The sequence below is a fragment of the Balaenoptera borealis genome, assembly GCF_965194805.1.
Source record: "Balaenoptera borealis genome assembly, chromosome: X".
Taxonomy (NCBI): Eukaryota; Metazoa; Chordata; class Mammalia; order Artiodactyla; family Balaenopteridae; genus Balaenoptera; species Balaenoptera borealis.
In genome coordinates, this window is record NC_138881.1 from 108,206,568 (window position 1) to 108,224,293 (window position 17,726).

Sequence of the window (17,726 nt, forward strand, 5' to 3'; positions counted from 1 at the left end):
TGTAATTCTTTTTCTGTCAAAAACAAATCAGCATTTCATAAAACCAGTTTTTATAATAGGTATCACTATGGCATTAAACATAATATAGGCATTTTAATTATGTAAAAAAAATGGGATCTACCTAAAAGTTAGGAAAATGCTGAAAATTTTACCATTGGAGTTTTAGTTGCCCGTTTCTTCTTTTCTGCTCTCTCTCTTTCCTCAATTTCCATATTTTCTTTCTCAATCAATGAAATCAGAGTATTACAGCGTCTCTGGAATTCCTAAACCAATTAATACAAGACTTTTAATTTCTTCAACCCCGGCACAATCTTTAAAAAGTGGTAATTCTTTAACTGTATCATTTTTGTGATACAGAATTTCTAAGTTGGTATTCTTCAGAACAATATTCATACAGAGTATATTCCACCAAAAATATGAGAAGTGAATAAATATCATTCAGTGGGTAAATGGGTAAACAAACTGTGGTACATCCATACCTTGAAATACTACTCAGCAATAAAAAGGAAAGAAGTATTGGTATATGCAACAACCTGGATGAACCTCAATGGAATGACGCTGAGTGAAAAAAGCCAATCTCAAAAGGTTACATACCGTATTGTTCCATTTATATAGCATTCTTAAATGACAGAAGTTTAGAAATGGAGAACATATCAATGGTTGCCAGGGGCTAGGGAAAGGGGGGGAGAGTGGGTGTGACTATAAAGAGCTAGCACAAGGAAGTCTTGTGGTGGTGCTAGTTACACGTATCTATGTGTGATAAAATTGCACTGAACTACACACACGTGTGCACGCACACCCCCTCACACACACACACACACACACTAGTGCATCTATAACCAATGAAATCTGAATAAGCTCTGTGGATGGTACTAATGTCAATTTCCTGGTTGTGACACTGTACTGTATTTATGGAATATGTTACCATCTGGGAAAACTTGGTGAAGGGTGCATGGGCCCTCCCTGTACATTTCTTTACAAATTCCTGTGAATCTTAAGTATTTTGAAACAAAAAGTTAACAAAAATCACATACACAAAAAAATAAGAGGATGTCCTATTGTCAAAGCACATTTTGGAAGTACTCAGTTTACAAAAGTCAAACAGATTTCTTTTCTACAGGGCTGCTCAGAGCCTTTAAGTTCCTCATGAGCACTGCCAACCACTAGGGTAGGTGATGTAAGAAGCAAGCAATTCCCCAAGCTATTCAAACAGCAGAACTCTCTTCTCAAAGGACATCTTGTGGGATCAGAGTTCTGAGGAGGGCGTCTCAGGAAACACTGATGCATTTGTTAATTCAGAGCCAACAATAGTTGAAAAGATTCCGCATTAACCTTGCCACTACCTATATTTCACTGCCAGCAAATCAATGCATCCAAACTGTAAACAGTTTTTATGAACATATGGTGAGCATTAAACATATGATTAATATGGATGCTCATATATATTAACCCTGTACACTTTGCTGTCTTTTAAAGGTAAATAAGTTTAATATCAAAGGATAAATAACATTTAAAAATGATTTCTTTTTTGTATAAGCAAAAATATCTAATAAAATATAAAACAGCTAAACCCTCAAATAAAAATGTAGATTTATTGGCAATTAAGAACTCCAACCAAAAAACGGTCCAAGTACAAGAATAGAAAACTCATGGGACTCCCCTGGTGGTCCAGTGGTAAAGAATCGCCTTCCAATGCAGGAGACGCGGGTTCCATCCCTGGTCGGGGAACTAAGATCCCACGTGCCGCGGGGCAACTAAGCCCGCGTGCCACAACTACTGAGCTTGTGCGCCTCAACAAGAGAGCCTGTGTGCCGCAAACCACAGAGCCCACGCACCACAACTAGAGAGAGAAAACCTGCATGCTGCAACCAGATAGAAGCCCGAGCACCACAACGAAGAGACCGCGTGACATAACGAAAGATCCTGCATGCCTCAACGAAGATCCTGTGTGCCGCGACTAAGACCCGATGCAGCCAAAAAAATTAATAAAAATAAATAAATAAAATAAATATTTTTTAAAACTCATAAAAAATTAAAATGTCCATATATTAAAAATTCTTTTTCAAAGAAATGCAAAGTAAAACAATGATGTATTTGTTAAATTAGCAATGACACGTTCATGCAAGTGTGTGTGTGTGTGGTGTGTGTATCCGGTGTTGGCAATAAGATGAAATGGGAGCTCTCATTCACTGATGATGGGATGCCAATGTTAAAAATTGTGCCCCCCACAAAATCTGTAAGTTGAAGTCTTAACACCCCCGCAATGTGACTGTGTTTGGAGAGAGGACCTTTAAGGAGGTAATTAAGGTTAAATGAAGTCATAAGGATGGGGCCCTAATCCGATAGGTCTGGTATTCCAAGAGGAAGAGACACCCAGAGATCCCTCTTCTCTCTCTCTCTCTCTCTCTCCACTCACACAGAAAGGGTCATGTGAGGACACAGCAAGAGGACACCATCTACAAGTCAGGGAGAAAGGCCTCACCAGAAACCAACCCTCCTGGCACCCTGATCTTGGACTTCCAGTCTCCAAAGCCATGAGAAATTTGTTGAAGCCACCCCATCTACAGTACTGTGTTATGGCAGCCCAAGCAGACTAAAATACTATCTTTCTAGAAAGCAATTTGGGAATATCAATGATACATCTTAAAAATTTCATACTCTTTGAATGAACAATTCCACTCCTAGATACTTAATGTAAGGCAATAAGAGATGTATATGAAGATTTACAGAACAATATTTAGAGCAGTGCCATTTTTAGCAGAGAAGTACTGGGAACTAAATTTTGGGTACTTTGTCAATTACCATATACATACATACACATCTTACTATATATGCATATACACAGCAGAAATACCTGAGAGAGTACTAACTACATACAGTGTTACTAGTGGTTAACAGCAGCTATTTCTGAAAGTAGGAGCAATGGTAACTTTTATTTTCTTCTTTATACGAGCATGTATTTTCTAAATTTTCTGCAATGAACATTTAGGTCTTAGGCAATCTAACATTTTTAAGAAATGGCAAATTTTTTAAATACATTTTATCTTTCCAAATAAAAGCCAGAAAAATGGCACACAGAAATATTATCAACTATTCAAGCATTTTCTACTCTGTAAAATTCAAGCCCAAAAGAAGGCAGAAAACCAAAGATAGTCTAGCCAGAAAAAAATTCTTCATTAACAAATTATTGTTTGACTATTAAAAATAACCTTACAAAACACTGGTACATTCATGTTTCTTGTGCATCCTCAATTACCCAAGGTTAAATAATTTAGGAAAAATAACACTGGAATTTTCCTTACTTACCAAAACAATAGTGGTATCTTTAATATGCAGACCAAGCACTCTTCACAGCTTCATTCAGTAACACACATACAAATTAAACAGCATGTTATTCAATTTATCTATTATAGAAAGGGCTAAGTTGACCCCAATGAGATTTGATTGTTGGTTTCTAGGGAGACTAGATAGAGTCTTTATGTGAAGCTGATTCTTGAATCATTAAGCTATACCCTCTGGCTATTATTATTCTCAATAAGTAATAGTTGCCTGTGACTGCAGATATCTTTAGATTCATATTCATGGTTCATAATGGGTGATTCAGAAAAAAACTAATACTTTTGAGACAGTCTCATATGCAGTGAAACAGAATATTTCAAAATGATTATAAATAGACTGTATAATAAGTTCTTACCTTCATTCCTTTTAACCTGTCACTAACTACAGACAGAAAAATAATCTAACTCTCTGGAGAAAGGCACCAAGGAATGAGTGACTCTGGATGTTACCTTCCTAGCATAGGTAATGCCACTTTCTCTAAAGATACCAACCCCATCTTTTATTCACATGATTGAAGACTGCCTAACTAAACAGATGGTATCATAAACAGAACACTCGCTAACACCAGAAATTACAAGGAGGCCAGATTACCAATAAAATAGCGATTCACTTTTTGAATAACTAAGTGACTATGAAATGACTATGAGAAATTTCATGATGTCAAAAGCACTTTTATCTTATATAATTTTGCCTTTCACATACATATTCCCCTAGATTCTTGTACCTTTTTAATCTTCCTATTTTCCTCGGATTACAGGGAGTGGTTCATGTGCTCTCAAACTGTTTCCACAATTCTGTAGTCTAATTATCTCTTTCTCTCACGATTTCCCCATGCTGGATTTAGGAATGAAATTGGACGGAGAAAAATAGCACACAAGAGGAAGAGAGGAGATACAAAAACAATAAAGACAACAGAAGAGAGTAGGAAAATGACAAATGGAAAACTGTTCTGCAGTGTTAATAGCTGTGGCCAAAGGAAAAAAAAGTACTTTGTGTTCACACATGCGCAAGAAATGCTAGATTTTTAAAAGGTTAAACAAATTTCTTCATGGCAGGACTTCTCAGAGCTTTTAGCATTCTAATGTAGATTGGAAGGGTCAAGGGCAGGATTCAGTATCAGCATTTCCCAAATTTATTTGAACACAGAACCCTGTTCTGCATATTGTATACAGTAAGGCCCCTCCACACAAACCGAGAACTTCCAAAGATGCGAACGTGCGTTCCATCTTGCAGCTTGCCCTCCGTCTCCTACTGCTGACGATCCTTCAGCTCTACCGTCTCCCACCTCCTCTCCCTCCTCCAGTCAGTAACTCTTCTTGCCTGTTCACTCGATGCCAGCCCCTATATGCCAGCTATTATACTGTACTACTGTACTTTTCAAGGTACGATACTGTAAGATTTTAAATGTTTGATTTTTTGTATTTTTTATGTATTATTTGTGTGAAAAGTATTATAAACCTATTACAGTAGTACTATATAGCCGATTGTGTTAGTTGGGTACCTAGGCTAACTTTGTTGGACTTACGAAGAAATTGGACTTACGAACGCACTCTCGGAATGGAACTCGTTCGTATGTAAGGGACTTACTGTATTTGCAAATCCTGGAACAACGTTTGGTAGAAACCAACTTGGGAAATGCTGTGCAGGGTAAGAGTGATAGATAAGACTAAGTTTGAATCAAAATACAAAGAACCTAGAAGCTAAAAACAAAGAACTAAGCAATTTTACTTAATTCAGTTGACAAAAGGATCTCACTGATGATTGTTAAGCAGGAGGAGTCATGTAATCAAAGGTGTATTTTGCACTCTGAAATCTTCCCTTGATACAGAGTCTCAATAGTGGGAGCTCATAAAATTACAGACTCTCAAGATTGGAAAGGACCTTTAAAAATTATTCAAGTTGATGCTGAATCCCTTCTACTAGGTCCTTACTAATTAGCTATTCAGCTTGTCTGAATTCTTCCAATGACGGGGTACTCACTACCTCCCAAGGCTGTCTATCCCACGTTCGGACAAGTTAAAAATGTTCCCTTATGCAAAGCTACAATGTACTACCTTATAGTTTCCAACAATCAGTTCTAGGTCTCACTTTTGTAGTCAAATTGAACAAGCTGATTCCCTCTTCTGTATGACAATCTTTCAAATATTACAAGGCAGCTCTCATGGCTCCATCACAATCACTGCAATTACCACCAGACCTGCCAGACATCCCTCTTTTAGGCCAAATAGCCTCCCCCTTTACCCATCCTTCATTTAACACTTTTCTTGAAGGACTGTATAACACTTATGCCTACCCTTGGTTATATTATTTCTTTCCTTCCACCTTTCTTACACATTCTTTTAAACCAGGGGTCAGCACATCCTTTCTGTGAAGAGCCAAACAGTAAATACTGTCAGCTTGGTAGACCACATGGTCTCTGTCACGACTGCTCAGCTCTGCCATTGCAGCATGAAAGCAGCCATAAACGATGCACAAGTGAATGCGTGTGGCTGGGTTCCCATAAAACTTTACAGATACTAAAATCTGAATTTTGTATAATTTTCACACGTCACAAAATAGTCTTCTTTTGATTTTCTTTCAACCATTTGAAAATGTAAAAATCATTCTTGGCTTGCAGGCCATACAAAAACAGGTAAAGGGCTGCAGTTTGCCAAGCCCTGTTTGAAACTACAGTCTTTAGATTGACTTTAAACAAACTGTCTGCCTTGGTTTTCCGTATCTTTTTAATGGTTTATAATTCCATTCAATGCAAAGTCACCCAAGTTTCAACTTTTGAATACTAGGATATGTCTCTCTACCTTTATTTAATAAATAATGGGATGTTTGCAGTAAGTAGCGTTGCCCTGTACTGTGTGGTGAATATCAATCACGCCAGGCACCAAGTTCAAACATCCTCTGGCCCAATACTCAGCTTCAAAGCATCAATTCAAAAGGCACAGAGAGCATCAGTAGACTTGAAGTGACTTATTGAAAGAGATTAAAGAGACTCCACATTACATTTCTTATGTACTAAAATCCTAGACACTAAGCCTGCCTAAGTCTGAATGACAGAAGGTTGCTGCCTGTTATGGTTGAAAGTCAAAAGCAGGTGAATGAGCAAGAGCAAAAAAATAAATAAATAAATTGCACTCCACATCTGCACATCTAAATTGGTAGGTGGTTCTATAAAGTCAGAATCTTCTTCTACAGTTCTTAGTAAAACAAAATGGGTGTTTTTTTCTCCTTTGCTCTTTTATAAACTCCCTATACTTTACCTTTGGGAGTTGATACCTTCAACTATACATTATGTGGTATATTTCCTAGGTTCTTTGTCACTTTGGAACCTCTATCAATACTAACAAAAAGCAATGGCATTCTATACTAAAATCTCAGAGCCCAAGCACACTGGTAGTTAGATGGGAGTTATATATTCTAATAATGATAATTAAGAAATATATCCTATATTTCTTAAACAAGTATCAAATGTTATGATAGTTTTACCTAACTGCTGCTACTTAAACATCGTTATTTGTAAAATGTCACATACCTCTTCACAATACATAAATACATAAAACAAACTCCTGTTAGTGCATGTATCATATTTCAGATTGTTAGAACAATTCAGTCTTAAATCAAACACTATAGTTACTAATAAAACACATGATATTTACAACTGGCTACTCAAACAAAAGCTGCAGGGATTACAGCCAAGTAAAGTCTATCATTAGAAAAAGGTAGATGAAAAGAAAAGAAAGGAAAGGAAAAGAAAAAAGAACTCAAACCCGTTGCTACATTTCTTCACATTCTATCCAAATGTGATCCAACTGTAGGGGTCTATGAGATAGAAGCATACTGAAGTACGAAAGTTCCATGCTCATTTATTCACTGAACGCCTACTTTGTGCAAGGGTTATGCTGGTACTTTTAGGTGTAACCATTTGCACCTGAAAGTTAAGAGAGCAGTAGTAAAAAATGACTCTGGGGCAGATGGTGCTATATTAGCCAAGGGAAGTAAAAGAAGAGGAGGAACAGAGAAAAGACAGAGATATAAATTTGGGAATTGTCAGCCTATATGGTAGTTGAGGTAGACATTTGCCGACTTCCACAGAACAGTATTTCTAAAATGTAAATCTGACCATGTCACTGCCCTGTTAAAATCTTTCAATGACTCCCCATTTCCTATAGAATAATGACCAAAGTTCAATACCAAGGACAGGGCTCTTCATAATTTGGCTGCCAGCTCCTTCCTCATCTTCCAGGACTTCCCTACTCACACTCCAGCACAACCTACTTGCAGTTTTTGCATGTGCTGTGCTTGTTTCTACCTTTGCACATGCTGTTTCCACAGTCCCAGGGCCAACTCCTTCCTGGTCATTCAAGACTCAGTTCCAAGAAGGACCTCTTCTATGAAGCCATTCCTCTGACCTAACCCTCAAGGCAAAGTTAAACACAACCCCTTCTGTACATACCTCTATATAGGACCTTTCTGAAAATTAAGGCTGAAAGGGACATTTTAGTCTTTCAAGCACATTAGGAAACAATATATCCCTATAAGCATAAATATATTTTAATATTTTCATAATTCTACAGTCAAGAAGAACCCATCATTAATTTTACATTTTACCAATTCTGTGAATAATGTATTAATTCATATCCTCACACTTCATTAAGAATGTAATGCTCTAAGAAATCAATATTAGCTGTTATCACACAATTAAGTACTAATACACAAAATAAAAAGTCATGAGTGGCCTTCTTTATAAAATTTCCTAGGCTATGCTGCATAAGCAACAAACAAAAGTGCTATTGTGACTATAAAACAGGTTGGAAAATTTTTAATTTGACTTTTGTTTTTCTAAAGTATCTATAAAGAAAATCCTTCTCTGACTGGACAGATAATTTATCAAATATCCTGTGCTGAACTAATAATTTAGTTAATGTTTACTATCAATGATAAACCTATAAAAAGGGAAGCAAGCTAATAAAGAGCTATAGCAATATTTTCTAAATAGTATTTGTTCTCCTACAATTCTGATGAGGAATATCATGTTCTTAATTTTAAATAAGGAACATTTTCATTAATAATAAAGCTGTGATTTGAAAACAAACAGCAATAACATGAAACTTTTATTACATTGTATACAACAGTGTGTGATTCTCTCTCTGAGATACTACCCAAAAAATTCATTTAAACTACTACAAAAGGCAGGGTAATTGTAATAACTAATTACTAATACCCTGATTCAACTCTAAAGTCCATGGCCACAGGCTATGTACACGGAGCTTCTTGCGAGGCTAGGAGAGGAAAGAAAAAAGCTTCCTAGAGGCTAAAGAGTAAGAATATTTTTTAACTAAAATTAAGAGTCAAAGCAACCCTGCAAAGGAAGCATAGTGGCTATATCAAGAAATGTTCTTTATTTCAGAGAGCCAAATTCTGCTTTTTCTCCTTTAAGTACTTAAAAGAACCTAAGCAGGTCCAAAGAATTACTGATTAAACTTTGGATACTTTCAATATGTCCTTTCCAGTAAACTTATGTGCTAGGTATTTTAGACTTCTCAGATTCTTTTCAAATCTCCCAGTCACGTTAGTCTGTCACTAAATGAACAGAGATAATGCCCTGACATTCATTCCCTAAAAGGAATTAATGAGCTAATGTTGGTAAAGGGATTGGCAACCTTATAGTATAAAAGGTAGTATATAAATACAAAGTATTATCTTTTCCTCTTACAGTCATCTGGCAAAGGTCCTTTTAATTCTGATAGTTTTTAAATGTCCTAAGACTAAGACCTCATTATAATACACTTTTTTCTTAGAAGGAAAATGGTAGGGCAATTCATGTACTCTGAGCTTAAAAATCTAAATTGATCATATCCTTCCTACTCGTTTATGTAGTTCAATAGAGACTGATTACTTACTTAAAGACCACACAAGTTCTCAGAGAAAGAAATCACAGTCTTTTTAGCACAGAGAAACAGAACTAAAACTCATTTTCTCTTTTGTATAGCCAGCATTTTTAAATGGAGAAGAGCCTCAAAGAAATTTTCAACCTTTAGCTGAAGGCTTTCAAAATGCGGCATATTTAGAAGTGGAGGTTCATGCCTTTAAGTATTTTAAGACTGTTAAGTCAGAAGCCATGAATTCAGTACTTTGAGATCTCTGAATAAAATATAACTACCAAGGTTTCTTTTTTTTTCCCTAAGTATTTCACACTATTTATTGGTGTCTCTGGGAAAGAGTCATCTTTAAGCAAGATTATGTTTTTAAAGATAGCTTCTTTAGTAAGCTAAGTTGAAAGTTTAATCATTAATAAAATTTTAATTTGAACACAGTGACACACTCACATAATGAATCAAATTACATCCTCTTTTATTTCTAAGATGGGGTTTTTCAATGAAGCAAATTATTTTAATTTTGGAAATCACAAATGCCTCTTTCAAGGGGGAAGTTTCACTTCCTAGATTGTGAATGTGATTCACTATACAAGACCAATTATTTAAAATGAGGGGAAAAGAGATCATCTAGAAATAATAGTAATCTATTTCTTTAATTCCCTAATGATTTTTATTATCATGAAACGTTCCAAAAAGATGGTCTAAATATATTCATGCATATTTTAAAATATATTACTTATATTCTAAATCCAGAAATATACGCAAAAATTGTCCATCAACTAGGAGGGAAATAATATAGTAGAAAAGTTAACAAAAACTCTGGACTAAAATATTTAATATGAAATAAACTACTATATGTTTTGAAAGATTCTTTAGAAATCATAAATTCCACCTTCCAGAACATAATTAAGGACAGAATTGTCTTCATTTTTAACAGACAAAATAAAAGTTTCATTTTTCAATCACATATGTAGTTAATATCCACTCTTTGGAAAACATACATTAGAGATTTAAACCTCTTGGTAAAGAAAGAGGTAAATGTTTTGTTGAAAGATGGAAGAAAAGATTCTTTACAAGGGAGTTCAGAGACATCTAGTGGTTGTTAATAATACACCGGATTTCTTCCCGGAAAATGAAATAAGGTTATGTATGTAGTTCTACAGTCATGTTCGTATTACAAATAATATAAGATTTTCCTTGCTCTTTTGAATCTGTTTCATCCTACTGCTTTAGTTCAATGTTTCCAGAAACTGAAAACAGCATTAAACTCAACCTTTTAAAAAATTAGTGAACTATCACTGAAATAATACTAAAAATTCAGCAAATGTTCCATCACATGAAAGGGCATGTATGATCGAAAACATGATTCATCAACAAATGCAGGTGGGCATTTGTCTTTTACAAGCTGCTGATGCCGCTCTAAATTAGATCATTATACACATAAAACCCCAAATGGCTAAAAATTTTAAATGCATGGCTTTTGAAAGGAGTTCTCTGCTAAACATGGTCATAGATGCACCGAGCTAGAAGGCACCTTAAAAGGCCAACTAGCTCACTGCCAAAGTCTTCAGACTGTCAAAATAGAATCTCATCTTCAAAGCTAATAGAAAGCTATTTAACACTGTTCTTCAATAATCTATTTCAACCATCCAAAGAACCCTGTCAAACAACTCTTCCCTACATCCAACCTCAGCCCTTCATGCTACAGATTAATTCCTATTTTTTTTTATTCTTTTCTCAATTCTTCCTACTGTATCTTATTAACATATACACCTCTTCCTATTCTTTTGTACAAGTATAGCACTTTACATTCATCCCTACAATTGTCATGTTGCAAGGGAGATTCAATCAATTCATCATTCCAATTTCTCTAGTTCCTTTTGGATTCTGGCTTGATCCAAAGTATTTGCTACCTCTCCCAGCATTATGTATTCCATAAACTTGATAGACACATTCTAATAACAATCCAGGAACCCTCTAAATTTCTGTTAAAATTTTAAGAAATATCTGATCTTATAAAGCATCCACCAAAATTAGCATCTTCAATATAGCAACTCAGAGTTTTCTTTTCTTCAACTTGAACTGAAAATATAAAATGGGTCAAACAAAATGTTCAGCATTGCTTCACACCCCTATGAACTTTTGGCCAAGAAAACATTTATGATAGACAGAAACTAAAGAGAAATGTTCACTGTTTAGATTGTTAGTTTCTGGTTACTTTTAATGTTTAGGCTGTATGAATCTCCTTTTGTCTTAATTACCTCGGCTAACAAAAGACTGACGATGCCAACATTAAAAACATGTGGCATTTATTTCAATATCAGCAAGAACACTGCTAAGCAGCACTAGGATTTAACAGGAACACAATTCATGTTAGAAAGTAACAGTAAATTGCATGAAGCTAAAAGAAAATCTCTTCTTAATTATTCTGTCTCATAATATTCTTATAAAAACTCTACTTAGGCAACAATTCCTTCTCATTAAAAATAAATCCTTAAGTTATTCACACAGTCTCAAGTATCACCTGCCTCATTACAAAGGGGAAACTACCTTTAAAATGAAGAGCTCTGATGGTCACCATATTAACCAAGTAATCAAACTCAGCATCACCAAGAATGTGACAACCTGACATAATGAGCCTCCTGATGTGATGCAATGAGAAATACACATCACTTAGGCAGCATTCCTGCTGAAAATGCTTAACCTAAATCTAACAGTGAGCAAACAATGAGATACATGTTGGGCATTCTACAAAATGAGTCTGGGTACCTTAAAAAAGTCATTGTCATGAAAAACAAAAAGTTGTAGACTGAAGAGACTGAAGAGACTCAACCAAATGCAATATGTGAACCCTGACTGGCTCATCAATTTAAAAAAACAGCTATGAGAGACACTTTCGGGACAACTGGAAAATTTTGTACATGGACTGTATGCTAGATGACATTACTGAATCAACGTTAACATTTTCAGGTAGGATGATGGTACTGTGCTCATGTAGGAAAATATCAGTTTTATTTAGGAGATAAATGCTGAAGTATTTAGAGGTGAACACTCATGATGTCTGTGACTTACTTTCAAATGGTTCAGAAATATAGATCTGTATATAGATTAATAAATATAAAACACAGATCTGTATTTCTGAATATAGATATGTTTCTGTATTTCTGAGTACAATATATAGATTCTATATGTATAGACAGATGCCATGTATGTATGTATAAGTACATACACACATATACTAGTGAGAGGAGAAAGCCAACGTGGCAAAATGTTAAGAATTAGAGAATCTAAGTAAAGGATGTATGATATTTGACATTTTTCAAAAGAAAAAGTTGGGGGAAATAAGTAAGAAAGGAATACGTACCATGGCGGTTCTAGACTTGATAAACCAGTCAAATCTAAACTGAGGAGCATTCCGAACACACTGTCTTAATTCTTCATACACGTTTTCTCTATCAAAGCCCATTTTGTGTAACATACAAATCAAGAATCGATCTTCTTCCTCAGTATAGTTCTTTCCTTTGCTGGTTCCATACTGAATACGTAACTGATGAAATGGAGCCTTGTATCTTGCAATCTGTAAATTTAAACAAAATAGGGCTTTTGACTAAATGTGCAATAATAATAAGTCAAAGCTAATCACCATTTGATCAATTAAAACAATCTATTGGTAATTTGACAATTATGAAATATACTACTTTGGCATCCAGGGCTTTCTTGATACTGATCCTTCGTTGAATTCTTGCTTCTCCACGTTCAATTTGAGCCATAATTTTCTCAATGTCCTGTAATTCATTGCAACGTTCCCAAAATACAGCTGAAAAACAGAGTTATTACTTTACAATTCTATCATCTTAAGTAAATGAATCCAAGGAACTGTAGAATGAAGAATTAGCAGGAAAGGATACAGTGAACTTACACTGTTTATAATTAAGATTCAAATTCATCTGTATATATACGTTCAATTATTAAATACTCCTAAGGTGTAATAAATGAGGGGTATTAAATACCTCCTTCCATTTAAAAGTAAGACCTCAACAAGGAGGTTTTAGGTTAGTGATTTTCCTTTCATGAAATATTACGAAGTTTTTCATTATCCATCCCAGATGACTAGAATTTCAAAAGATACTACAGATACTGATTTAAGCTATGCTTTTATTCAAACATTATATAGAAGGCACCAAACACATAAAGTGAAACAGAAGAGGGGGTGGTCATATAAACTTAGAGAACATAGTTTCCTAGCAAGCAAAAATAAAAATGAAACTATTATCAACAGGTCAATCAAACTTCCTATAAAGCAGCAATTTCTACTGAAACTGTTACTTCGCTTTTGGAACCACTCACTATTCTTACAGTATTTCCAGTGACACACAGCTTGTTTTTTAAACTTACTTGGAATAGCCTCTTCTTTTAAAAAAAAAAAAGGAAAACCAAGTCACCCAAATTTTATAAATGAGCTAAATGATCTGGCTGCATTAATAGGTCACATCTTATGACTTCAGGTGAGAGGCCCTCTAATGACATATTCTACATTCTCAAATTTTTTCATTTTTAGAGTCTATCAAGAAAGGAATGTCAGTACTCTGATTTTTATAAGCACCTGTATTCATTTATTCATTCTCTCACTTATTCATTCAACACAATTTAAACGCCTACTATGTATAAGATACCACGAACAGCCAACTGTAAACATTTCGTCTCTTATTGCAACCAACTACATAAATTCATTCAAATCTCCCCATGCTCTGACTTGGCCCCAATTAAGCTGCCCTGAGCTAGTCATGCTACCTGGCTTGCTGTCAATTTGAGGGAACATCTGACATGGTATTTTTTTTTAAATAAGCTCTTTTTTAAAATATTTATTTATTCATTTGGCTGCGCCAGGTCTTAGTTGCAGCACGTGGGATCTAGTTCCCTGACCAGGGATCGAACCCAGGCCCCCTGCATTGTGAGCACGGAGCCTTAGCCACTGGACCACCAGGGAAGTCCCGACATGATATCTTTTTAAATCATTTTTTTCTTGCAATTTCATACACACTGATGCTATCCCCCTTCCTAACTTTTGAAGAAAATTCTACTTCAGAAAATCTCTCTGCACATATCCTTTTATACTCCTTTCATTCAACTCTTGCTGCTAAAATTTCTCTCTCTCCTCTATTTTTCCCCTCTTTAAGTCCCCAAATGTCCTAAACTTATGTGATAAATTTTAAGGGTAGTAGTAATGTTATACTGTTATCAAAGTAAAGGACGTTCATAGACTTGATGTTATGCTACACGAAATAAAAACTCAAATATAATCCATCTCTCAAGTCCCTGGCAATCACCAGAAGACCCTTTCAGATTTCCAAAAGAAAAAAAAAGTATCTGTTCTCTAATTAAACATGGATTTATTCAAGCATTAGCACCATAAATAAATGAAAAATTGTGCCTAATCTATATTAATCTTTGGTATATTTAGTAGTATTCCAATGTTTCCTCCCTACTATTTTTCATGGCAAAAATGCAGAATTTCAGTTGTTAGGCTAAATAGGCTTTGAGAGGCTAGCTCAGAAACCTAAACCTACTTTGTAACATTGTTTCAAAAACATTTTTGTTGTTTCAAAAACCTACTTTGTAACATTGTTTCAAAACATTTTTCCCAAAACATGGGGGAAAAAATGCCCTAGATTCTATACAGCTGATATTCAGACTACATTTGAGAGCTCAACCTAATTGGATTTTAGAAACTTCCTATGTTCTTCTACATAAAGAAAATTTACTAGACATATTTACCTATTTTAATAAGATTTCTTTTCAGAAGCCTGAGGTTGGATGCACTGTGACATGGAAATCAGTATTAACTCCATATGCTTCAGCACCTGATCTACTTCTGGTCAAGACCAAAGACACAGCTAAGTAAGAGAAGGAGCTGATTCTAGGACCAATCAACAGATGTATTCAAGCAGTCTTTTCAGATCTACTCCAGCTTGCCTGGAGTTAACAGGAATCCACACATAACTTGGCTGGAGCAAACTAGAACCCTGAGAGTGTTTGAGGATCTAATTATAGGAATTCTCTACTTCAAGGACAACCTAGAAAGACAATAATTCCATCCACTGAAACTGAAGCGTTAGACTTGACTTGCCCAGAAGATGATCAAATTCCAGAGGTGGGAAAGTAGGCATTTTGCCAGTGCTCATCCAATAGCTACCCTTGTTTTATCAGTGCTATACTTGGCTCTATTAGCTAACTAGTAGGGACAACAGCAATTTGTTTTGATAAATCTTATAATCTTTTCATAGAAATACAATTATATTTTATACTTTCACTTACAGTTTATTCATAAAAGTCTAAAGGTCTCTGAACAAAGGTAAAATTAAACTGACACTAAAGAAATGCATAAGGTTACAATTAAACACCATTTTTGTAGTTGTATACAAACCTGAATACTCCATGACCTCCTCAGGAGATTTGCCCTCCACCTCTCGAGCTATATTATCAATGTCATCTCTTCCATACTTCTCATTAGCTTTAATAAACTGATTAAAATCTCGCTTAGTCCAGTTTGTGAATCCCTGTGAACAAAAAATTAAGCATCATCAATAGAGGTTAAATCAACAAATCCAAATATTGTTCTATTTAGTTCTATACAATGATACATTAAAAACAGTTCAAAAGGCTTAAAATTTTCCTCCTTATAAAATCCCAGGTTTTTTATGTTGGAATCAAAAGTTGAGTTAGTGTTATTAATAACTGCTTTTCTATCATGAAGAGAATATACTTCCCTCCAAGTACTAAAAACTGATTTATAGTTCCAAGATATTGTATAGTTTTTAACTCTGTATTTTATAGATGCCTACTACATTAAAATACAAATGCATTAAAATTAAAATACTAATGTAAATGCTGAAGTCCTGGATATTCCAGTACTTCATTTTTTTCACAGACTTATTCCCATGTGAATTAAGAAAAAATGTGGATGCATTAAATCAAAAAACTACATGAAGGAAAAAAAAAGACTGAAGAAAAATTTTTGTAGCTTTTTACATCATTCCAAACTACTGTGAACAAATAATTTCTGTTCAAAATTATATTCATAAATAGGATTCGATAAACAGAATGTTATTAGGCCTGCTCAATGTCTTTCCTAAAAGATAGAACAGTTCGACCAATCAGTGTTTTAAGTCTCTTTGGTATTTATTAGCATATCTCTGAAGTCACAAGATCAAATTTTTGTCTTCCACTCCTCATGTCCCAACCCACATAAATGTGATACCCTTGACAGAGCAAAACTCTATCCCTAGGCTTTAGTTGATAAAGATTTTAGATTATCCCACATTTTGTTCCTTTGTACTCCCATGATTTTTTAAAAGATTAATTATTTAGGGCAGTAGAGAAAGGTGATTAAAGATGACTTCAAGTACTAGGAGGGGCAAAAAATTGATTTTGTTTCTAATTATAAACTAAAGCAATTTCTCAGTTGAGACTGTATATTCACAATATATTGTACATTCACAATATACTGCAAGCCAAGTAACATTCCAAGACCGTAACTTTATTTTTGTGTTCAGGAAATAAATTTTGAAAAAAAATCATGAATATTTAAATATTTTATTTTATTCTGTGGTAAGTCCTAATATTCAACCAGTTGCAATTACATTTTCAGACTAAACTTTATGACTTCCAGGCATTTGGCTCAAAAATTATGAATGTAATTTGTAAAACTTCATTCAATAAAATTACATGTTATAACAAAGAAAATACCTATATAATAAATAAGATATAAATATAAAAGCTATCTTTCAATAATTAATGTGGGAAATTCCCTAGCACTGTGCTTTGCATATTGTTCAAAAGAATTTGTTGAATAAATAAATCTTGCTGGCTACTTTCTATACTAAGGTGGTATCATACAGTACACATGTTTGTTTATTATTTTCCAAGGATCTTTTGCACTGTAATTCTTTTTATCTTCTACAGATTATTTTGGAAGTATGACACTTGTAAAACTCATTAAAGCAACAATGACCAGAAAGCATTAATATGTTGTTCAAATCGAAATGTTCCCTACTTATTAACTATTAGCTTTTAACTATACAATGAGCACCTTTTATAGTTTCAGAAATTTCTCATCATTGTATTAAAGTTCTTTTCAAGAAAGAATATAAGGCATTTTGAGAATTATGAAATCATTCCATAAATAAAAGATTAGTAGAGCATAATTTCAGAGGACAGTTCACAATCAATAAAATAAATTTAAATTTTCAAGAATATGTAGTAATTACTGTCTATCAGGATTCATATGTGGATTAACTGACTTTATTATAATTGATAAAATGCATGTCTGATTTCTTATAATTGACACCTATATTTTGCATTTATATATTTTTTAGTATTTCTAAAAGAGTGTATTCTATAAAAGGGATAAAAAAAAATAGGGATATTTGGTCTAAATGTATGTTTATAAAATAGCCCTGAGTTGTGTTGGTGTGTCCAATCAGGGTACCAGGCCCATACAATAAAAAGTAAGTGTAA

General features: G+C 34.4%; 1 protein-coding gene across 6 annotated transcripts in view; it reads right to left on the minus strand.

Moving 5' to 3' along the window:
- Positions 1-17,726, minus strand: part of SMARCA1 (SNF2 related chromatin remodeling ATPase 1) — a 147,951-nt gene that overhangs the window by 80,863 nt on the left and 49,362 nt on the right. For 4 of the 6 annotated variants that reach the window (XM_082377086.1, XM_082377082.1, XM_082377081.1 and 1 more), the window contains 4 exons: positions 15,634-15,766; positions 12,908-13,026; positions 12,574-12,786; positions 153-263 (listed from right to left, as the gene is read on the minus strand). In XM_082377086.1, the coding sequence (XP_082233212.1) occupies positions 153-263; positions 12,574-12,786; positions 12,908-13,026; positions 15,634-15,766 (576 nt within the window). Of the gene's footprint in view, positions 1-121; positions 264-12,573; positions 12,787-12,907; positions 13,027-15,633; positions 15,767-17,726 lie in introns of all 6 variants that reach the window. The other 2 variants (XM_082377085.1, XM_082377083.1) reach the window with 1 other exon arrangement.